The following is a 25,569-nucleotide window of genomic DNA, read 5'->3' as shown; positions in this document are numbered from 1 at the left end:
CTATGGAACCCTATTCCCTATATAGTGTACTACTTTAGACTAGACCCCTATGGAACCCTCTTCCCTATATAGTGAACTACTTTAGACCAGACCCCTATGGAACCCTATTCCCTATATAGTGTACTACTTTAGACTAGACCCCTATGGAACCCTATTCCCTATATAGTGCACTACTTTTAACCAGAGTCCTATGCCACAATATAGGGAATAGGAGGCCACTTGGAGAGTCCAGGTGGATTGTGTGTTTACGTTACAGTACGTGTGGGGGAAGTAGAACAAAGTTGATGTTTTGGTAAGCTGTGGCAACAGTCACCTGACGGAGATGGCGTTAGCACAGCAACACACATTCAACCTCATAATACAACCTGGGTCCCAAATGACACCCTATTCGTCTTTATAGTGCATGACGTTGTACCAGAGCCCTATGGGTGGTGGTCAAAAGTAGTGCACTACATACAGAATAGGATGCCATTTGGGACGCAGACAAGGTCAAATACCTATGCCCCCCTCACTTCCCCTGTCCTTGCCCGGTGATCATGATATGAACTAAACACAGGTAGGGGAAAGCTGACAGACCTGGGTTCAAATACGGTTTGAAATCGTTCAAATACTTGACCGTTCGCTCTAGCTTGCCTGATCAGCAATTGAGACTATTCTATTGGTCCCATTAAAGAGATACTTCGGGATTTTTGACAACGAGGCCCATTATCTACTTACCCAGAGTCAGATGAAATTGTAGATACCCTTTTCATGTCTCTGAAGGAAGTTGCTAGCAAATTCCATAGACTTCCAGTCAGTGCTCCGGCTCGCAAAACTACCTTCAACTTCCTTTATTTCTTTTTTACCTTTATTTAACTAGGCAAGTCAGTTAAAAACAAAGTCTTATTTTCAATGATGGCCTAGGAACAGTGGGTTAACTGCCTTGTTCAGGGGCAGAACAACAGATTTTTACCTTGTCAGCTCAGGGATTTGAACTTGCAACCTTTCGGTTACTAGTCCAACACTCTAACCACTAGGCTATACTGCCGCCCCTTCATATTCCATGCAGTGACATAAAAATTGTAGATCAAATCTGAGGTGTCCCTTTAAGACAGGCAAGCTCAATCAAGCTCAGATAAAGTATTTGTATATGTTTGAACCCAGGCCTGATGGTGAACGGACGCCGATCCACACACGGGTCAATTAAAGAATATGCTCTCTTAAACGTGGATGAGTGAGTGAGTGTGTTTGTTTCCTTTGGCATGTTAACCTTGGCAACGCACTAACGCATCCAGTCAATCACCTGCGAGACACTTACTGGGCAGACACAACCGTGGACACGAGGCCTGTGTCTGAAATGACACCCTATTCCCTACATAGTGCACTACTATTGGCTCTGATCTAAAGTAATGCATTATATAGGGAATAGGGTTCCATTTGGGCTCTGATCTAAAGTAGTGCACCCTAGGAGATTAGAAGGGCTAACTGCTCCTTCCTGAACCACAGTCAGGTGACAGGGCTTACCGCCGTCCCGCCCAGCAACCAGCCTACTCAGTTAGTGGGTCAGGCCTGGTCAGGTGGTTTTGGGGGGGGGGGTAGAGTCAGAGGGGAGCTGAATCACGTGTGTGTGTGTGTGCGTGTGTGTTCTGGGGTTTGGGAGGACAACAGAAGACATTGGGGGAGATATGAGTGAGATTGTAATGTTACATCATATTTATATGTATGAAATATTAAACCAATCCATATATTGATCATATTTAAATTTGTCTCCTGAACTGACCTGGAGTAAAATGAAAAGGCCCTACTACACCTAGTGGAGAGGAGAGGAGGACCCTACTACACCTGGGGGAGAGGAGAGGAGGACCCTACTACACCTGGGGGAGAGGAGAGGAGGACCCTACTACACCTGGGGGAGAGGAGAGAGGAGGAGGTAGACCCTATTGGCTGAGATAAATTGATGACAAAATTATTGTGGGGGCTGTCTTGTTAGACGTCAGTGCAGCTTTTGACATTATCGATCATAGTCTGCTGCTGGAAAAATGTGTGTGTTATGGCTTTACATCCCCTGCTGTAATGTGGATAAAGAGTTACCTGTCTAACAGAACACAGAGGGTGTTCTTTAATGGAAGCCTCTCAAATATAATCCAGTTAGAATCAGGAATTCCCCAGGGTAGCTGTTTAGGCCCCTTGCTTTTTCAATTTTTACTAATGTCATGCCACTGACTTTGAGTAAAGCCAGAGTGTCTATGTATGCGGATGACTCAACACTGTACACGTCAGCTACTACAGCGACTGTAATGACTGCAACACTTACAAAGAGCTGCAGTTAGTTTCAGAGTGGGTGGCAAGGAATAGGTTAGTCCTAAATATTTCTAAAACTAAAAGCCTTGTAATTGGAACAAAACACTCACTAAACCCTAAACCTCAACCAAATGTTATAATAAATAATGTGGAAATTGAGCAAGTTGAGATGACTAAACTGCTTGGAGTAACACTAGATTGTAAACTGTCATGGTCAAAACATATTGATGCAGTAGTAGCTAAGATGGGGAGAAGTCTGTCTATAATAAAGTGATGCTCTGCCTTCTGAACAACACTGTCAACAAGGCAGGTCCTACAGGCCCTAGTTTTGTCACACCTTGACTACTGTTCAGTCGTCTGGTCAGGTGCCACAAAAAAGGACTTAGGAAAATTGCATTTGGCTCAGAACAGGGCAGTATGGCTGGCCCTTGGATGTACACCGAGAGCTAATATTAATAATATGCATGTCAATCTCTACTGGCTCAAAGTGGAGGAGAGATCGACTTCATCACAACTTGTATTTATGAGAGGTATTGACATGTTGAATGCACCGAGCTGTCTGTCTAAACTATTGGCACACAGCTCGGACACCCATGCATACCCCACAAGACATGCCACAAGAGGTCTCTTCCCAGTCCCCAAGTCCAGAACAGACTGTGGGAGGCATACATTACTACATAGAGCCATGACTACATGGAACTCTATTCCACAGTACTACATAGAGCCATGACTACATGGAACTCTATTCCACAGTACTACATAGAGCCATGACTACATGGAACTCTATTCCACAGTACTACATAGAGCCATGACTACATGGAACTCTATTCCACAGTACTACATAGAGCCATGACTACATGGAACTCTATTCCACAGTACTACATAGAGACATGACTACACGGAACTCTATTCCACAGTACTACATAGAGCCATGACTACATGGAACTCTATTCCACAGTACTACATAGAGACATGACTACATGGAACTCTATTCCACAGTACTACATAGAGCCATGACTACATGGAACTCTATTCCACAGTACTACATAGAGCCATGACTACATGGAACTCTATTCCACAGTACTACATAGAGCCATGACTACACGGAACTCTATTCCACAGTACTACATATAGCCATGACTACATGGAACTCTATTCCACAGTACTACATAGAGACATGACTACATGGAACTCTATTCCACAGTACTACATAGAGCCATGACTACATGGAACTCTATTCCACAGTACTACATAGAGCCATGACTACATGGAACTCTATTCCACAGTACTACATAGAGCCATGACTACATGGAACTCTATTTCCACATCAAGTGACTGATGCAGCAGTAAAATTGGATTTAAAAAACAGATGAAAAAAACCTTATGGAACAGTGGGGACTGTGAAGCAACACAAACATTGGCACAGACACACACACACACACACACACACACACACACACACACACACACACACACACACACACACACACACACACACACACACACACACACACACACACACACACACACACACACACACACACACACACACACACACACACACACACACACACACACACACACACACACACACACACACACACACACGGATGTACTACTGTAGATATGTGGTAGTGGTGGAGTTGGGGCCTGAGGTCAAACAGTGTGTTGTGAAATCTGTGAATGTATTGTAATATTTTTTTAAACTGTATAAACTGCCTTAATTTTGTTGGACCCCAGGGAGAGTAGCTGCTGCATTGACAGCATCTAATGGGGCTCCATAATAAATACAAATACACCTGGAGGAGAGGAGAGGAGAGGAGAGGAGGAGGTAGACCCTACTACCCCTGGAGGAGAGGAGAGGAGAGGAGGAGGTAGACCTTACTACCCCTGGAGGAGAGGAGAGAGGAAGAGGTAGACCCTACTACCCCTGGAGGAGAGGAGAGAGGAGGTAGACCCTACTAGCCCTGAAGGGGAGGAGAGAGGAGGTAGACCCTACTACACCTGGAGGAGAGGAGAGAGGAGGAGGTAGACCCTACTACCCCTGGAGGAGAGGAGAGAGGAGGTAGACCCTACTACACCTGGAGGAGAGGAGAGAGGAGGAGGTAGACCCTACTACCCCTGGAGGAGAGGAGAGAGGGAGGTAGACCCTACTAGCCCTGGAGGGGAGGAGAGAGGAGGTAGACCCTACTACCCCTGGAGGAGAGGAGGAAGTAGACCCTACTACACCTGAAGGAGAGGAGAGAGGAGGAGGTAGACCCTACTACCCCTGGAGGGGAGGAGAGAGGAGGTAGACCCTTACTACCCCTGGAGGAGAGGAGAGAGGAGGATGTAGACCCTACTACCCCTGGAGGGGAGGAGAGAGGAGGTAGACCCTACTACACCTGGAGGGGAGGAGAGAGGAGGTAGACCCTACTACACCTGGAGGAGAGGAGAGAGGAGGTAGACCCTACTACCCCTGGAGGAGAGGAGAGAGGAGGTAGACCCTACTACCCCTGGAGGGGAGGAGAGAGGATGAGGTAGACCCTACTACACCTGGAGGAGAGGAGAGAGGAGGAGGTAGACCCTACTACACCTGGAGGAGAGGAGAGAGGAGGAGGTAGACCCTACTACACCTGGAGGAGAGGAGAGAGGAGGAGGTAGACCCTACTTCCCCTGGAGGTAGGCAGGTAGATAGGGGTGTAGTGGAGGTGCACCTACCTTTTCGGCATACGCTGACTTTGAGCAAGCCGGTGCCCAGGCACTCTTTGGGGGAGACACAGAATCCTTCGTTGGCTGGGTTCTCCTCCTTGCTTGCCAGGACATCACGAGGAGGGGTGAAACGATACGCTGGGAGCCCCTTCACCTTCACATCTTTCTCAAACTCCATGAAGATGGACCTGAGGATCACAACAAACAATCAATTAAATAATCTGCCAACCAACCAAATAACCAAACCATGATGTTATTGTCTGAAAAGAAACAAAGAACGGAGAAATATTACAGTTTTTAGATTCATATTTTACAATTCATACTTTATACAGTTACTACTTCTTTGCATTTCAATTCAGGAAGGAAACTGAAATTCTGAATGGAACTGACCCAAACCCTGCTGGTACCTCCAGTTGATCATTATGTCATTTCACAACCCAAAATCCCCTAATCTCACAACCCGGAATCCCCTAATCTCACAACCCAGAATCCCCTATTCTCACAACCCACAATCCCCTATTCTCACAACCCAGAATCCCCTAATCTCACAACCCAGAATCCCCAAATTCACAACCCAGAATCCCCTATTCTCACAACCCAGAATCCCCTATTCTCACAACCCAGAATCCCCTATTCTCACAACCCAGAATCCCCTAATCTCACCACCCACCATCGCAAATTGTGCACTAGCTAGCTATTTATGTAAATTGACATATGTTTACACCTTTTTCATGAGATTAACATTCCCCCAGTGGAACATAGTGCATACATTTTGGAAGATAAGTGAAATTGCAAAAGGAATTGACACCAAAACTGGTACCTCCAGTTGACTTGCCCCTTGGATCATTGCCAAAGGTCTTTCTGCCGATGTGCATCAGCTCTTCTGTAATACTCAACACAATGTATGTATAAACAATGTGTGTATAAACAATGTATGTATAAACAATGTGTTTATAAAGGTTGTTGGACATGAATAATGACTGGAACAACAACTTCCTATTTTAAATATGATACAAAGAACAGGAAGTGGGCTGGGAGCCGTGGGCTGGGAGCCACTGGCTGCTTCCCAAAGGTCAAATAGTGCACTATGTAGGAAATAGGATGCCATTTGGGATGTAACCAGTGGAAGGTGGGATATCCCCTTCAGCTACAATAACACAGATGACCAGTCGTTAGGTCACTGCTACTTATGTGTGTAAGAAGGTGAAAGGTTTTTTCCCAAACATTCATTGGAGGTTTTGACGAGTTAAACCTGTTGCACTTGATGAAAATGGCAGATGCACATGCCAATCTAGCAGATTATTTCCGCCTGTCCTGAAAACAAAGGGGGGAGGAAGTTCGCAAGTAGTCACCATGTCCCTGTTTTTTTAGGTCAAGGTTCCCAGCTAAAATAGACCGACCCCCCACACCCACATACTCCACCAATCAACAACAAGGGGAGAGTCTCATATATTTAGGTGAAAAGTCATATAGAGATACAAAGAGGTTAATTGGGTGTGTCAACATACACTCAGGGATGGTAAAAATGTCTAAATACAGATCAAATATACCATAAAGATCAATGTTTCAAAATAATATTAATTAAATAATATATTTAATTAAAATACACGTACTTTGTATTTTAAAATACAAAAAATACATTTGTAAGTAGCTGGCCCAACAGCGTTCTCAGTAACAATTACAAAAACATTTGACTTGCTGTGACTGATATGTTTTTGTTTAACACCTTAGTTGAGCGAGTCACTCTGGATAAGAATGTCTACTAAATTAACAAAATGTAGATGTGAAATGGAACATGACAAATGAACTGCAAAGAACACTGGGTATTGTTTCGGGGCGGAGCTCACTAGAATAATACTCATCCTACAAATTTATAGTAGACCATAGTGTGGTAAAGTTTAGCTGGACGAGGGCCGTAGGGAGGTAAAGCTAGCTGGATGAGGGCCGTAGGGAGGTAAAGCTAGCTGGATGAGGGCTGTAGGGAGGTAAAGCTAGCTGGATGAGGGCCGTAGGGAGGTAATGCTAGCTGGACGAGGGCTGTAGGGAGGTAAAGCTAGCTGGACGAGGGCCATAGTGAGGTAAAGTTTAGCTGGACGAGGGCCGTAGGGAGGTAAAGCTAGCTGGATGAGGGCCGTAGGGAGGTAATGCTAGCTGGATGAGGGCCGTAGGGAGGTAATGCTAGCTGGACGAGGGCCATAGGTAGGTAAAGTTTAGCTGGACGAGGGCCGTAGGGAGGTAAAGCTAGCAGGATGAGGGCTGTAGGGAGGTAATGCTTGCTGGACAAGGGCCATAGGTAGGTAAAGTTTAGCTGGACGAGGGCCGTAGGGAGGTAAAGCTAGCTGGACGAAGGCCAAAGGGAGGTAAAGATAGCTGTAGCAGTGTGCAAGTTACCAGGATGCTATGATGATAACCATCTCACAAGATCCCTGTCATGTGAGACACATTATTCCCCTGACACTAATAAAATATTACTTCCCCTTATGCTGAGGCGAGGTTGTAGGGCCCAGAATAACCCGCTACCTCATCAGCACTCACATCCTAACTATGTGAAAGGTCAGAAGAACACAGGCCATTGCTCAATATGAAACATCGCTGTTCTAGAGAGATCCTTTTAACACAGCGAAACTGTACTGAACAGTAAACTTAAAAGTGGTACATTTGTTTTCAGTGGCCTTTGGTATACAGTTGTTTTGGGGTCAATAACATTTCAATGAATGAAGTATGTATAAGCTTTTGATTGTTTTTATTAAATCGGGAAATTGAATTTATCCAAATCATAACGTTTAAGTAGAGCATCTGTTCTTGTTTAGACGTAATCTGAATTCTGTACTTTGTACTGTTCCTGCAGAGGTAAGTGGTGAAGACTCGTTCCCTCTTGAACAGCAGGAGATGGAAGGCACTGGTTACTCTGCTCTGATGTCCCACTAACATCAGCACTCACATCCTCCTAACCAGCTGAAAAGTCAACCATGAGAAGAGCTCTATCAGGCCATTGGTGAGAGGCTGAGAGACAACATTCTCGTGGGATCCTTCTACCACAGGGAGACTGTGTGTCGTGGAAGTTCCAGTGACCTATGATATTATTTAGCAGAGTTTGGGGGGGGGAGGGCAATTCTACTTCCTTATATAAAAGCAGTATTTCCTGTATTGACTTGAATTGAAATGGAATCGACTCCCAAAAACTGGAATCGACTCCTGTTTTAAAAGGGTGCGTTTTAGTGACCTTTCACATAGTGTTTTCATCTGTTTCGTTCTGACATGATGCGTACTCAGTTTTCTGCGCTGTAGCCTACCTGCACAGGTCAGGACTGAAGATGTACAGTCTCTCCGTCTTGGACAACAGGGGGTGGAAGGCACTGCCGTCTGTACCGTTGATCATATTACTCTGCTCAGACGTCCACAGGCTCAGTTCACTGAAACACAATATTTATTTCTAAATGTAACTCAATTAAAGGAAGAATCTAATACCGTCTAAGCACCGTCTAGCACCATGTTTGATTGTTTAGGTTTATATGACTTATCCAACAATGTATTAAATCAAATCAAATGTTATTGGTCACGTACACATATTTAGCAGATGTTATTGTGGGTGTAGTGAAATGCTTGTGTTCCTAGCTCCAACAGTGCAGTAATATCTAACAATTCACAACAATACACACAAATCTAAAAGCAAAAGAATGAAATATAATAAATATAAAAATATTAAGACGAACAATGTCGGAGTGACATTGACTAAAATACAGTAGAATAGAATACAGTATATACAGTGCCTTGCGAAAGTATTCGACCCCCTTGAACATTGCGACCTTTTGCCACATTTCAGGCTTCAAACATAAAGATATAAAACTGTATTTTTTTGTGAAGAATCAACAACAAGTGGGACACAATCATGAAGTGGAATGACATTTATTGGATATTTCAAACTTTTTTAACAAATCAAAAACTGAAAAATTGGGCGTGCAAAATTATTCAGCCCCCTTAAGTTAATACATTGTAGCGCCACCGTTTGCTGCGATTACAGCTGTAAGTCGCTTGGGGTATGTCTCTATCAGTTTTGCACATCGAGAGACTGAAATTTTTTCCCATTCCTCCTTGCAAAACAGCTTGAGCTCAGTGAGGTTGGATGGAGAGCATTTGTGAACAGCAGTTTTCAGTTCTTTCCACAGATTCTCGATTGGATTCAGGTCTGGACTTTGACTGGGCCATTCTAACACCTGGATATGTTTATTTTTGAACCATTCCATTGTAGATTTTGCTTTATGTTTTGGATCATTGTCTTATTGGAAGACAAATCTCCGTCCCAGTCTCAGGTCTTTTGCAGACTCCATCAGGTTTTCTTCCAGAATGGTCCTGTATTTGGCTCCATCCATCTTCCCATCAATTTTAACCATCTTCCCTGTCCCTGCTGAAGAAAAGCAGGCCCAAACCATGATGCTGCCACCACCATGTTTGACAGTGGGGATGTTGTGTTCAGGGTGATGAGCTGTGTTGCTTTTAAGCCAAACATAACGTTTTGCATTGTTGCCAAAAAGTTCAATTTTGGTTTCATCTGACCAGAGCACCTTCTTCCACATGTTTGGTGTGTCTCCCAGGTGGCTTGTGGCAAACTTTAAACGGCACTTTTTATGGATATCTTTAAGAAATGGCTTTCTTCTTGCCACTCTTCCATAAAGACCAGATTTGTGCAATATACGACTGATTGTTGTCCCATGGACAGAGTCTCCCACCTCAGCTGTAGATCTCTGCAGTTCATCCAGAGTGATCATGGGCCTCTTGGCTGCATCTCTGATCAGTCTTCTCCTTGTATGAGCTGAAAGTTTAGAGGGACGGCCAGGTCTTGGTAGATTTGCTGTGGTCTGATACTCCTTCCATTTCAATATTATCGCTTGCACAGTGCTCCTTGGGATGTTTAAAGCTTGGGAAATCTTTTTGTATCCAAATCCGGCTTTAAACTTCTTCACAACAGTATCTCGGACCTGCCTGGTGTGTTCCTTGTTCTTCATGATGCTCTCTGCGCTTTTAACGGACCTCTGAGACTATCACAGTGCAGGTGCATTTATACGGAGACTTGATTACACACAGGTGGATTGTATTTATCATCATTAGTCATTTAGGTCAACATTGGATCATTCAGAGATCCTCACTGAACTTCTGGAGAGAGTTTGCTGCACTGAAAGTAAAGGGGCTGAATAATTTTGCACGCTCAATTTTTCAGTTTTTGATTTGTTAAAAAAGTTTGAAATATCCAATATATGTCGTTCCACTTCATGATTGTGTCCCACTTGTTGTTGATTCTTCACAAAAAAATACAGTTTTATATCTTTATGTTTGAAGCCTGAAATGTGGCAAAAGGTCGCAAAGTTCAAGGGGGCCGAATACTTTCGCAAGACACTGTACATATGAAATGAGTAAAGCAGTATGTAAACATTATTAAAGTGACTAGTGTTCCATTATTATAGTGACCAGTTAGTCTATGTATAGAGGGCAGCAGCCTCTGAGTAACTGGGTGGTAGTCGGCTAGCGATGGCTATTGAACAGTCTGAAGGCTATTGAACAGTCTGATGGCTATTGAACAGTCTGATGGCTATTGAACAGTCTGATGGCTATTGAACAGTCTGATGGCTATTGAACAGTCTGATGGCTATTGAACAGTCTGATGGCTATTGAACAGTCTGATGGCTATTGAACAGTCTGATGGCTATTGAACAGTCTGATGGCTATTGAACAGTCTGATGGCTATTGAACAGTCTGATGGCTATTGAAAAGTCTGATGGCTATTGAACAGTCTGATGGCTATTGAACAGTCTGATGGCTATTGAACAGTCTGATGGCTATTGAACAGTCTGATGGCTATTGAACAGTCTGATGGCTATTGAACAGTCTGATGGCTATTGAACAGTCTGATGGCCTTGAGATAGAATGTTAATACGCGTTTGTGCTTTATCTTGTTAGTTTTTTAAAACTCTGTAATAGAACCTAACGGTCAACTAGGGAAAGCTTGAACCAAGTTTATTCACCCAATGGGTCAGACAGCTGAACAGACAAAGACATGTTTCCACCAGCACAACTATATATACCCCACTTTAGGTGTGGTATATATAGGCAGGATGTTAAGTGATGTGAACTATTCCTTCTCTCTTAATGTGACCTGACCTGACCTCGTGCCTCACTACTCTACAGCTCTCCACCATTATGAGTGGCCGCAACCATGTGACCTGACCTGACCTGACCTCGTGCCTCATTCCTCACTACTCTACAGCTCTCCACCATTATCAGTGACCGCAACCATGTGACCTGACCTGACCTTGTGCCTCATTCCTCACTACTCCACAGCTCTCCACCATTATGAGTGGCCACAACCATGTGACCTGACCTGACCTCGTGCCTCATTCCTCACTACTCCACAGCTCTCCACCATTATGAGTGGCCGCAACCATGTGACCTGACCTGATCTGACCTCGTGCCTCACTACTCCACAGCTCTCCACCATTATGAGTGGCCGCAACCATGTGACCTGACCTGACCTCGTGCCTCATTCCTCACTACTCCACAGCTCTCCACCATTATGAGTGGCCGCAACCATGTGACCTGACCTGACCTCGTGCCTCATTCCTCTACTCCACAGCTCTCCACCATTATGAGTGGCCGCAACCATGTGACCTGACCTGATCTGACCTCGTGCCTCATTCCTCACTGACTCCACAGCTCTCCACCACCATTATGAGTGGCCGCAACCATGTGACCTGACCTGACCTCTGACCTCGTGCCTCACTACTCCACAGCTCTCCACCATTATGAGTGGCCGCAACCATGTGACCTGACCTGACCTCGTGCCTCATTCCTCACTACTCCACAGCTCTCCACCATTATGAGTGGCCGCAACCATGTGACCTGACCTGACCTCGTGCCTCATTCCTCACTACTCCACAGCTCTCCACCATTATGAGTGGCCGCAACCATGTGACCTGACCTGACCTCGTGCCTCATTCCTCACTACTCCACAGCTCTCCACCATTATGAGTGGCCGCAACCATGTGACCTGACCTGACCTCGTGCCTCATTCCTCCCTACTCCACAGCTCTCCACCATTATGAGTGGCCACAACCATGTGACCTGACCTGACCTCGTGCCTCATTCCTCACTACTCCACAGCTCTCCACCATTATGAGTGGCCGCAACCATGTGACCTGACCTGACCTCGTGCCTCATTCCTCACTACTCCACAGCTCTCCACCATTATGAGTGGCCGCAACCATGTGACCTGACCTGACCTCGTGCCTCATTCCTCACTACTCCACAGCTCTCCACCATTATGAGTGGCCGCAACCATGTGACCTGACCTGACCTCGTGCCTCATTCCTCACTACTCCACAGCTCTCCACCATTATGAGTGGCCGCAACCATGTGACCTGACCTGACCTCGTGCCTCATTCCTCACTACTCCACAGCTCTCCACCATTATGAGTGGCCGCAACCATGTGACCTGACCTGACCTCGTGCCTCATTCCTCACTACTCCACAGCTCTCCACCATTATGAGTGGCCGCAACCATGTGACCTGACCTGACCTCGTGCCTCATTCCTCACTACTCCACAGCTCTCCACCATTATGAGTGGCCACACCATGTGACCTGACCTGACCTGACCTGCCTCATTCCTCACTACTCCACAGCTCTCCACCATTATGAGTGGCCGCAACCATGTGACCTGACCTGACCTCGTGCCTCATTCCTCACTACTCCACAGCTCTCCACCATTATGAGTGGCCGCAACCATGTGACCTGACCTGACTGACCTCGTGCCTCATTCCTCACTACTCCACAGCTCTCCACCATTATGAGTGGCCGCAACCATGTGACCTGACCTGACCTCGTGCCTCATTCCTCACTACTCCACAGCTCTCCACCATTATGAGTGGCCGCAACCATGTGACCTGACCTGACCTCGTGCCTCATTCCTCACTACTCCACAGCTCTCCACCATTATGAGTGGCCGCAACCATGTGACCTGACCTGACCTCGTGCCTCATTCCTCACTACTCCACAGCTCTCCACCATTATGAGTGGCCGCAACCATGTGACCTGACCTGACCTCGTGCCTCATTCCTCACTACTCCACAGCTCTCCACCATTATGAGTGGCCGCAACCATGTGACCTGACCTGACCTCGTGCCTCATTCCTCACTACTCCACAGCTCTCCACCATTATGAGTGGCCGCAACCATGTGACCTGACCTGACCTCGTGCCTCATTCCTCACTACTCCACAGCTCTCCACCATTATGAGTGGCCGCAACCATGTGACCTGACCTGACCTCGTGCCTCATTCCTCACTACTCCACAGCTCTCCACCATTATGAGTGGCCGCAACCATGTGACCTGACCTGACCTCGTGCCTCATTCCTCACTACTCCACAGCTCTCCACCATTATGAGTGGCCGCAACCATGTGACCTGACCTGACCTCGTGCCTCATTCCTGCCTCACCTCACTACCCACAGCTCTCCACCATTATGAGTGGCCGCAACCATGTGACCTGACCTGACCTCGTGCCTCATTCCTCACTACCCACAGCTCTCCACCATTATGAGTGGCCGCAACCATGTGACCTGACCTGACCTCGTGCCTCATTCCTACTACTCCACAGCTCTCCACCATTATGAGTGGCCGCAACCATGTGACCTGACCTGACCTCGTGCCTCATTCCTCACTACTCCACAGCTCTCCACCATTATGAGTGGCCGCAACCATGTGACCTGACCTGACCTCGTGCCTCATTCCTCACTACTCCACAGCTCTCCACCATTATGAGTGGCCGCAACCATGTGACCTGACCTGACCTCGTGCCTCATTCCTCACTACTCCACAGCTCTCCACCATTATGAGTGGCCGCAACCATGTGACCTGACCTGACCTCGTGCCTCATTCCTCACTACTCCACAGCTCTCCACCATTATGAGTGGCCGCAACCATGTGACCTGACCTGACCTCGTGCCTCATTCCTCACTACTCCACAGCTCTCCACCATTATGAGTGGCCGCAACCATGTGACCTGACCTGACCTCGTGCCTCATTCCTCACTACCCACAGCTCTCCACCATTATGAGTGGCCGCAACCATGTGACCTGACCTGACCTCGTGCCTCATTCCTCACTACTCCACAGCTCTCCACCATTATGAGTGGCCGCAACCATGTGACCTGACCTGACCTGACCTCGTGCCTCATTCCTCACTACTCCACAGCTCTCCACCATTATGAGTGGCCGCAACCATGTGACCTGACCTGACCTGACCTCGTGCCTCATTCCTCACTACTCCACAGCTCTCCACCATTATGAGTGGCCGCAACCATGTGACCTGACCTGACCTCGTGCCTCATTCCTCACTACTCCACAGCTCTCCACCATTATGAGTGGCCGCAACCATGTGACCTGACCTGACCTCGTGCCTCATTCCTCACTACTCCACAGCTCTCCACCATTATGAGTGGCCGCAACCATGTGACCTGACCTGACCTCGTGCCTCATTCCTCACTACTCCACAGCTCTCCACCATTATGAGTGGCCGCAACCATGTGACCTGACCTGACCTCGTGCCTCATTCCTCACTCTGACCATCCACAGCTCTCCACCATTATGAGTGGCCGCAACCATGTGACCTGACCTGACCTCGTGCCTCATTCCTCACTACTCCACAGCTCTCCACCATTATGAGTGGCCGCAACCATGTGACCTGACCTGACCTCGTGCCTCATTCCTCACTACTCCACAGCTCTCCACCATTATGAGTGGCCGCAACCATGTGACCTGACCTGACCTCGTGCCTCATTCCTCACTACTCCACAGCTCTCCACCATTATGAGTGGCCTGACCATGTGACCTGACCTGACCTCGTGCCTCATTCCTCACTACTCCACAGCCTGATTATGAGTGGCCTGCAACCATGTGACCTGACCTGACCTCGTGCCTGACCTCACTGCCTCCATTCCACCATTATGAGTGGCACTGTGACCTGACCTGACCTCGTGCCTCATTCCTCACTACTCCACCTCCACCATTATGAGTGGCCGCAACCATGTGACCTGACCTGACCTCGTGCCTCATTCCTCACCTACTCCACAGCCTCCACCATTATGAGTGGCCGCAACCATGTGACCTGACCTGACCTCGTGCCTCATTCCTCACTACTCCACAGCTCTCCACCATTATGAGTGGCCGCAACCATGTGACCTGACCTGACCTCGTGCCTCATTCCTCACTACTCCACAGCTCTCCACCATTATGAGTGGCCGCAACCATGTGACCTGACCTGACCTCGTGCCTCATTCCTCACTACTCCACAGCTCTCCACCATTATGAGTGGCCGCAACCATGTGACCTGACCTGACCTCGTGCCTCATTCCTCACTACTCCACAGCTCTCCACCATTATGAGTGGCCGCAACCATGTGACCTGACCTGACCTCGTGCCTCATTCCTCACTACTCCACAGCTCTCCACCATTATGAGTGGCCGCAACCATGTGACCTGACCTGACCTCGTGCCTCATTCCTCACTACTCCACAGCTCTCCACCATTATGAGTGGCCGCAACCATGTGACCTGACCTGACCTCGTGCCTCATTCCTCACTACTCCACAGCTCTCCACCATTATGAGTGGCCGCAACCATGTGACCTGACCTGACCTCGTGCCTCATTCCTCACTACTCCACAGCTCTCCACCATTATGAGTGGCCACAACCATGTGACCTGACCTGACCTGACCTCGTGCCTCATTCCTCACTACTCCACAGCTCTCCACCATTATGAGTGGCCTGCAACCATGTGACCTGACCTGACCTGTGCCTCATTCCTCACCTGACAGCTCTCCACCATTATGAGTGGCCGCAACCATGTGACCTGACCTGACCTCGTGCCTCATTCCTCACTACTCCACAGCTCTCCACCATTATGAGTGGCCGCAACCATGTGACCTGACCTGACCTCGTGCCTCATTCCTCACTACTCCACAGCTCTCCACCATTATGAGTGGCCACAACCATGTGACCTGACCTGACCTCGTGCCTCATTCCTCACTACTCCACAGCTCTCCACCATTATGAGTGGCCGCAACCATGTGACCTGACCTGACCTTGTGCCTCATTCCTCACTACTCCACAGCTCTCCACCATTATGAGTGGCCACAACCATGTGACCTGACCTGACCTTGTGCCTCATTCCTCACTACTCCACAGCTCTCCACCATTATGAGTGGCCACAACCATGTGACCTGACCTGACCTTGTGCCTCATTCCTCACTACTCCACAGCTCTCCACCATTATGAGTGGCCACAACCATGTGACCTGACCTGACCTCGTGCCTCATTCCTCACTACTCCACAGCTCTCCACCATTATGAGTGGCCGCAACCATGTGACCTGACCTGACCTCGTGCCTCATTCCTCACTACTCCACAGCTCTCCACCATTATGAGTGGCCACAACCATGTGACCTGACCTGACCTCGTGCCTCATTCCTCACTACTCCACAGCTCTCCACCATTATGAGTGGCCACAACCATGTGACCTGACCTGACCTCGTGCCTCATTCCTCACTACTCCACAGCTCTCCACCATTATGAGTGGCCGCAACCATGTGACCTGACCTGACCTCGTGCCTCATTCCTCACTACTCCACAGCTCTCCACCATTATGAGTGGCCGCTAACCTGTGACCTGACCTGAACCATGTGACCTGACCTGACCTGACCTGTGCCTCATTCCTCACTACTCCACAGCTCTCCACCATTATGAGTGGCCGCAACCATGTGACCTGACCTGACCTCGTGCCTCATTCCTCACTACTCCACAGCTCTCCACCATTATGAGTGGCCGCAACCATGTGACCTGACCTGACCTCGTGCCTCATTCCTCACTACTCCACAGCTCTCCACCATTATGAGTGGCCGCAACCATGTGACCTGACCTGACCTCGTGCCTCATTCCTCACTACTCCACAGCTCTCCACCATTATGAGTGGCCGCAACCATGTGACCTGACCTGACCTCGTGCCTCATTCCTCACTACTCCACAGCTCTCCACCATTATGAGTGGCCGCAACCATGTGACCTGACCTGACCTCGTGCCTCATTCCTCACTACTCCACAGCTCTCCACCATTATGAGTGGCCACAACCATGTGACCTGACCTGACCTCGTGCCTCATTCCTCACTACTCCACAGCTCTCCACCATTATGAGTGGCCACAACCATGTGACTGCTTTTCCTTTACTCAGTACATTCCCTTGGTTCATATCCAACCTGAATTGACCTCACGATATACAAACATCCTACAGATAGTCTGGTTTCTACACCAGACGTTAATGGCTGTGTTCCCTTTTCCTTTCCATACGATACCCGTTGTCATAACAATAACATGTTCTGGACAGAACGTAAAAGTTCTGCATTCCCCTCTCTCTCTCTCTCTCCCTCCGTACCATGAACAAGGATATTTCACATTTCAAGTTTAGAAGTCTGAAGCCAACAATCTAATCAAAGGCGAGGTATGGAAAAGATGCTGCCTGCGTAGATATGGACACTCTAGCAGGACGTGAGAAGATAGCTAACGAGGAGTTCTCATTGAGTCTTTTCTAACGGGGGCCAAATATCAGAATGTGGCAGTCACATGGCTCTGTGTTCTGGCTAGGGGCCTCTGGGGAGTCTCTCTCTCTCTCTCTCTGGTGCTGCAGACTCCTGGTCCACATTCCAAATGGAACCCAATTTCCTATACAGGGCACTACTTTCAACCAGGGCCAATAGGGGCTCCGGTCAAAAGTAGTGCACTACATAGAGAATAGTGTGCCATTTGGGATGCAAGCCCTGTCCTCTGTTACTCTCTCGCAGTATGTAGAAGGTCTTAGAAAACCGGTAGACTGTTCCGTTCCAGTCTTTTACACAAGAGAGTTACTCAATCATGGTTTCTCATCATCAAATACAAGTGTTAATCTAGGGTGTGTTCTGGTGTGCAGTTACAGTATGTAATGTAGCAGACAGTTAGTGCTGTGTTGTAACCTGCACATCCTCTATCTTTTGGAGTCACTTCCTTAAGAGGATCCAGCTCTCCACTTTTTTTTGAAGAATGATCTGTGAGTGAGCATCACGTTGTCTATTATCTAAGTTACAACACAGAAATGTGTGTGTCATCGTGGGCCAATATGTTTCGGTACCTTTCTCCTCTAAACGTGGCTACTCTGCCGTAGTTCATGAAGTCCTCCTCCCCGGTATGATAAACAAATTCACCATCATTGCTTCCATTTTTCTACAGAGTGGGAAAAGAATGGAAATCCTTTTAAAGCGCATATTTTATTTTCTCAAATTATTATTTCATCACCACACAGGACTTTAGGTGGCCATGGCAACCCCCAGCAGACACAACAGGTTGCAGTGACCATTGACAATATATCATGTTCTGTAAATCCAACAACTCCTTTTTATTTGACCTTTATTTAACCAGGCAAGTCAGTTAAGAACAAATTCTTATTTTCAATGACGGCCTAGGAACAGTGGGTTAACTGCCTTGTTCAGGGGCAGAACGACAGATTTGTACCTTGTCAGTTCGGGTGTTTGAACTTGCAACCTTCCGGTTACTGGTCCAACGCTCTAACCACTAGGCTACCCTGCCGCCCCAAGGCTACAGTAGGTGAAAACTTAACCAAAAACGTATTTACAGAACTTAGTGAGGAACTGAGTAGGTCAAATTCTTCATTTTGTATTGACTCCGTGGACACCTACCTTGTACATGAGGCCAAAGTACTCGTCGATCTCTGGGTTCATGGGATGGATGCGGGACAACAGAGGGTCCTTGAAGCCCCACAGCAGCTCGTTGACGGAGCGTGTCATTAACATGCCGACATGAAGTGAGTTCATCCAGATAGATACCATCGAACTCTTCCAGAAACTATCCTTCACCTTGTTCATCACCGCCTGAGGGAGGGGGAGATTTGAACCTGAAAACCCTGTTTACTCAGCACAACCTGAAAACACTGAAAACCCGGTTACTCAGCACAACCTGAAAACCCTGTTTACTCAGCACAACCTGAAAACACTGAAAACCCGGTTACTCAGCACAACCTGAAAACCCTGTTTACTCAGCACAACCTGAAAACACTGAAAACCCGGTTACTCAGCACAACCTGAAAACCCTGTTTACTCAGCACAACCTGAAAACACTGAAAACCCGGTTACTCAGCACAACCTGAAAACCCTGTTTACTCAGCACAACCTGAAAACACTGAAAACCCGGTTACTCAGCACAACCTGAAACCCCTGTTTACTCAGCACAACCTGAAAACCCTGAAAACCCGGTTACTCACCACAGCTGGGATATTGATGGTTGTGATCATGTCATAATCAGGATCACCTACAGAGCGCTCTGGCAGGAACACAAATGTCTTGGGTTGGTAGGCAGACACTCTGGTCCCATTATCTACAAACGTCACATTTTCTTTGGGCCTGTACTCCCTGGAACAGAGCAGACAAGAGCAGACAAGAGGAAAGTCAGTCTCTACAAACGTCTCATTTTCTTTGGGCCTGTACAACTTGACAAAGCAACTGCCAAATTTACCCAACATCCACTTTTTGCAATATAATGCATAATTATTTCAACATATTCCATCACAAATCGAATTATCCTGACTAGGTCATTAGGTTAGGTTATAAACCAGATTATCCTGAACAGGTAACTAGGTTAGGTTAAGAAACCAGATTATCCAGACTAGGTAATTAGGTTAGGTTATGAACCAGATTATCCTGAACAGGTAACTAGGTTAGGTTAAGAAACCAGATTATCCAGACTAGGTAATTAGGTTAGGTTAAGAACCCAGATTATCCTGACTAGGTAATTAGGTTAGGTCAAAAAGCCAGATTATCCAGACTAGGTAATTAGGTTAGGTTAAGAAACCCAGATTATCCAGACTAGGTAATTAGGTTAGGTTAAGAAACCCAGATTATCCAGACTAGGTAACTAGGTTAAGAAACCAGATTATCCTGACTAGGTAATTAGGTTAGGTCAAAAAGCCAGATTATCCAGACTAGGTCATTAGGTTAGGTTAAGAAACCAGATTATCCAGACTAGGTAACTAGGTTAAGAAACCAGATTATCCTGACTAGGTAATTAGGTTAGGTTAAGAAACCAGATTATCCTGACTAGGTAATTAGGTTAGGTTAAGAAGCCAGATTATCCTGACTAGGTAATTAGGTTAGGTCAAAAAGCCAGATTATCCTGACTAGGTAATTAGGTTAGGTTAAGAAACCAGATTATCCTGACTAGGTAATTAGGTTAGGTTAAGAAGCCAGATTATCCTGACTAGGTAATTAGGTTAGGTCAAAAAGCCAGATTATCCTGACTAGGTAATTAGGTTAGGTTAAGAAACCAGATTATCCAGACTAGGTAATTAGGTTAGGTTAAGAAACCAGATTATCCTGACTAGGTAATTAGGTTAGGTTAAGAAACCAGATTATCCTGACTAGGTAATTAGGTTAGGTTAAGAAACCAGATTATCCTGACTAGGTAACTAGGTTAGGTTAAGAAACCAGATTATCCTGACTAGGTAATTAGGTTAGGTTAAGAAACCAGATTATCCTGAACAGGTAACTAGGTTAGGTTAAGAAACCAGATTATCCTGACCAGGTAATTAGGTTAGGTTAAGAAACCAGATTATCCTGAACAGGTAACTAGGTTAGGTTAAGAAACCAGATTATCCTGACCAGGTAATTAGGTTAGGTTAAGAAACCAGATTATCCTGACTAGGTAATTAGGTTAGGTTAAGAAACCAGATTATCCTGACTAGGTAATTAGGTTAGGTTAGGAAACCAGATTATCCTGACTAGGTAATTAGGTTAGGTTAAGAAACCAGATTATCCAGACTAGGTAATTAGGTTAGGTTAAGAAGCCAGATTATCCTGACTAGGTAATTAGGTTAGGTTAAGAAACCAGATTATCCAGACTAGGAAACTAGGTTAGGTCAAGAAGCCAGATTATCCTGACTAGGTAACTAGGTTAGGTTAAGAAACCAGATTATCCAGACTAGGTAATTAGGTTAGGTTAAGAAGCCAGATTATCCAGACTAGGTAATTAGGTTAGGTTAAGAAGCCAGATTATCCAGACTAGGTAACTAGGTTAAGAAGCCAGAGTATCCAGACTAGGTAACTAGGTTAAGAAGCCAGATTATCCTGACTAGGTAATTAGGTTAAGAAGCCAGATTATCCAGACTAGGTAACTAGGTTAAGAAGCCAGATTATCCAGACTAGGTAACTAGGTTAAAAAGCCAGATTATCCTGAACAGGAAAAACTGTTTTGTTTTTTTTTCTAGCCATGGACGTTGATATTTGTTTAAGAGAGCGTCCTTTGGTACATTAACAGCAGTAACCCACTTCTCTCATCATTGACGATGAAATGACGATCTACTTTAAAAAAAGGACTAAATAGAGACTATTGTGTTATGGGTTAGATGGAATGCTATATGTGCAAATGTATTTGTAGCAGGAGACGAGGTACATACGAGGCCTGTCTTTGAGACAGAATGTTTACATAAGACTCATAAATTAAGGTTGGGGTGATAGTCTCTGGGGGATGATACCTCTGGGGGACCTCTCTGGGGGACACCTACAACACCCGATGTCACAGGTAGGAAAAAAGATCAATAACCACCCAAGCCACTGCCTGTTCACCCCTTTTCCATCCAGAAGGCGTGGTCAGTACAGGTGCATCAAAGCTGGGACAGAGAGATTGAAAAACAGCTTCTATCTCAAGGCCATCTGATTGTTTAACAGCCATCACTAGCACAGAGAGGCGGCTGCCTACCTACAGACTTGATATCATTGGCCACTTTAATAAATGGAACACCTGTCACTTTAATAACGCCACTTTAAGAATGATTACATGTCTCGCATTACTCATCTCATATGTATAATATACCCATCACTATCTATTCTTTACTATCTATTGCATCTTAGCTGCTCTGTCACTGCTCATCCATATATTTTATACTTATATATTCTTATCGCATTCCTTTACTAGATTGTGTGTATTAGGTTTTGTTGTGTAATTGTTAGATATTAGGTTTTGTTGTGGATTTGTTAGATATTACCTGTTAGATAATGCTACACTGTTAGATCTAGAAGCTACACTCACAATAACATCTGCTAACCATGTGTATGTGTCACGCCCTGGCCATAGAGGGGTTTGTATTCTCTATTTTGGTTAGGCCAGGGTGTGACTAGGGTGGGCATTCTATGTTATTTTTTCTATGTTTTTGTATTTCTTTGTTTTTGGCTGGGTATGGTTCTCAATCAGGGACAGCTGTCTATCGTTGTCTCTGATTGAGAACCATACTTAGGTAGCTTTTCCCCACAGGGTTTTTGTGGATATTTGCTTTCTGTTTTTGTGTCTGCACTAGACAGAACTGTTTTGGTTGTTCTCTTTGTTGTTTTTTGTTATTCAGTGTTCAGTTCGACTAATATATCATGAACACTTACCATGCTGCACCTTGGTCCTCACCTTCTTCCACCAACAGCTGTTACCAATAAAATGACCAATAAAATGACCAATAAAATGACCAATAAAATTTGATTTGATGATACCATTCCTCTATGTACAGTGGGGCCAAAAAGTATTTAGTCAGCCACCAATTGTGCAAGTTCTCCCACTTAAAAAGATGAGAGAGGCCTGTAATTTTCATCATAGGTACACTTCAACTATGACAGACAAAATTAGTTTTTTTTTCTCCAGAAAATCACATTGTAGGATTTTTTTGCACAATTGGTGGCTGACTAAATACTTTTTGGCCCCACTGTATATTGTTACAGGAGATAGCTCGTAGGAGAGGGAGGACAGCTAACTGTGCACAATATAGAGACTATTATGAACGTTACATTAAACGTTAACACAGGCCCAGATCATGGTGAGAGAGATAGATAGAGATAGGGTTGGCATAGCAGACACTAATGTCAACTTTCAAGAAACCTGTGACCCAAGAGTTTTGTTCGATTGGATACTCTTCCAACGTCTCTCTCCCCCGTTTCTAACCTGAGCACACTGAGAGAGTATTATCCACAGGTTCCGACTGTAGCGGAACACAGGAGGTCGATGGGGACCGGGTATGAGTTGTGAGACAGGTAAAGAGGATCTGAAAGGGTCAGTCGTAGATCTGTCAGTGAACCATGACAATAGAATAGCAGGAGACAGATTCCAGGCAGTAGTTATTATCACGGTAGTCGCTGTAGGGACGGTAACTGAAAGAGGCTAATAGTAACAGCGTGGAATTGGACTATGCTGCAAATGAGGGATTTTGAGGTATGCGTCACGGGCAGTGTCAGTAGTAGCAGGGGTTTCTTTAGTAGCATTATTGGGATATACATTTTATGAGGGCATTGATGTTGAAACGTATTGAGATGAGGTAAAGTTGCTATAGTCCAGCGTAAATGTATATCTGATGGTTATGATAGAGAAGGGGAGCAAAGTGACAATGACATGGCTTGGGAACACCTCTCGAAGCCTGTGGTCGGAAAGGAGAAGACTGGGTGAAAGCATGAGTTTTTTTTTTAGGGCCTTCATTTTTGTGGAATCCAGCAGGAATGTATCCTGAAAGCATAGAGTCAGGCAAAGAGAGAGTAGGAATTGTCATGTTATCAAACTTTGGTTGTCCTTTGCTACCTGTCCCAGATCTATTATTTGACCATGCTGGTCATTTATGAACATTTTTACATCTTGGCCATCTTCTGTTATAATCTCCACCCGGCACAGCCAGAAGAGGACTGGCCACCCATCATAGCCTGTTTCCTCTCTAGGTTTCTTCCTAGGTTTTGGCCTTTCTAGGGAGTTTTTCCTAGCCACCGTGCTTCTACACCTGCATTGCTTGCTGTTTGGGGTTTTAGGGTTTCTGTACAGCACTTTGAGATATCAGCTGATGTACGAAGGGCTATATAAACAAATTTGATTTGATTTGATATATAATAATGCATAGCTTATTAACACAGTATTGCTATGCTTTGTGTTTCTCTTTGCTTTTCAAGTCTTGTTGTCACGTTCTGACCATAGTTCTTTTGTGTTTTCCTTGTTTTAGTGTTGGTCAGGACGTGAGCTGGGTGGACATTCTATGTTGTGTGTCTGGTTTGTCTATTTCTATGTTTGGCCTGATATGGTTCTCAATCAGAGGCAGGTGTTAGTCATTGTCTCTGATTGGGAACCATATTTAGGTAGCGTGTTTTGTGTTGGGTTTTGTGGGTGGTTGTTTCCTGTCTTTGTGTTATCTGCACCAGATAAGGCTGTTTCGGTTTTCACGGTTATTGTTTTGTATCCTGTTCGAGTTACCTTGTTAAATTACCATGAACTATAACCACGCTGCGTTTTGGTCTGCCTCTCCTTCCCAGGAAGAAAGCCGTTACACTTGTGCTGTCACTCTCTTAGGAACCAGAAGGGAGAAAGTTGAAATGGAAGAAGTGGACAGCTCCAGTGGACACATTATTATCAGTTATCTATGATGAAGGGAAATAAGAGTTTGGATTGGGTGTGATTATAGAACAGAGGCCATAAAGTCTCTGCGTTTGTAAACCTCACTGTGAATGTTAAAATCACGTTGATTTTTTATGCATGTTGTATCATCATTTGTCCATTTAAAAGTCATTTCCAAGTTTATGTAAGTTGAACAGTAGGAGGCTAAGGTTCAAGAAGCGGGACTGATGGGTTCTTTTAAACATTGTGTCACATTGATCGTCGTAAGGAATGGACCAAAATGCAGCGTGCTATGTGTTCATGATGAAGTTTTTAATTAAAGTAAGCCCTGAACACAAACTATACAAAACAATAAACGAATAACGACCGTGAAGCTATAATGAGAACTGTGCTGAACACAAGCAACTAACATAGACAATCACCCACAAACAAACAGTGAAACCCAGGCTAGCTAAGTATGATTCTCAATCAGAGACAACTAATGACACCTGCCTCTGATTGAGAACCATACTAGGCCGAAACATAGAAATAATCATCAGTTACACTAGAGACATGAGAAGTGCATTAGTCTTGTTTAATGGGAGGAATGTCCATTGTGGCAAGGAAAAGTATGTGAACCCTTTGGAATTACCTGTGAGTCCTGCATAAATTGGTCATTTGGTATCATTGGTATTTGATCTGATCTTCATCTAAGTCACAACAATAGACACTGGTCACGACTTCCGTTTTCATTGAACACATCGTGTAAACATTCACAGTGCAGGGTGGGAAAAGTATGTGAACCCTTGGATTTAATAACTGGTTGACCCTCCTTTGGCAATAATTATTTACCTTTATTTTACTAGGCAAGTCAGTTAAGAACAAATTCTTCTGTTCAGGGGCAGAACGACAGATTTGTACCTTGTCAGCTCGGGGATTCGAACTTGCAACCTTTCGGTTACTAGTCCAACGCTCTAACCACTAGGCTACCCTGCCGCCCCATAATAACCTCAACCAAATGTTTTCTGTAGTTACGGATCGGGCCATTAGATTTGCAATAACGCCTGGGGAAGGAACCAAAGGGAGTGACAAACTCAGCAAAAAAATAAATGTCCCTTTTTCAGGACCCTGTCTTTCAA

The 25,569-nt window shown here is 45.6% G+C and overlaps 1 protein-coding gene across 3 annotated transcripts in view; it reads right to left on the bottom strand.

Moving 5' to 3' along the window:
- The window catches only part of LOC112257329 (lysosome membrane protein 2), a 66,276-nt gene that overhangs the window by 15,638 nt on the left and 25,069 nt on the right, over nt 1–25,569 (bottom strand). For all 3 annotated transcript variants that reach the window (XR_006084002.1, XR_006084003.1, XM_042326439.1), the window contains exons 3-7: nt 19,314–19,461; nt 18,733–18,924; nt 18,168–18,259; nt 8,265–8,384; nt 4,981–5,159 (exon numbers count right to left, since the gene is read on the bottom strand). Coding sequence is in view for 1 of the 3 variants with exons in the window: in XM_042326439.1 (XP_042182373.1) it covers nt 4,981–5,159; nt 8,265–8,384; nt 18,168–18,259; nt 18,733–18,924; nt 19,314–19,461 (731 nt within the window). In the remaining 2 variants the exon portion in view is untranslated. The remainder of the gene's footprint in view (nt 1–4,980; nt 5,160–8,264; nt 8,385–18,167; nt 18,260–18,732; nt 18,925–19,313; nt 19,462–25,569) is intronic.

This window comes from Oncorhynchus tshawytscha, linkage group LG09 (genome assembly GCF_018296145.1).
Source record: "Oncorhynchus tshawytscha isolate Ot180627B linkage group LG09, Otsh_v2.0, whole genome shotgun sequence".
Lineage (NCBI taxonomy): Eukaryota > Metazoa > Chordata > Actinopteri > Salmoniformes > Salmonidae > Oncorhynchus > Oncorhynchus tshawytscha.
The sequence above is the reverse complement of the archived record's forward strand: the minus strand, read 5'-3'. Positions and strand labels throughout refer to the sequence as shown.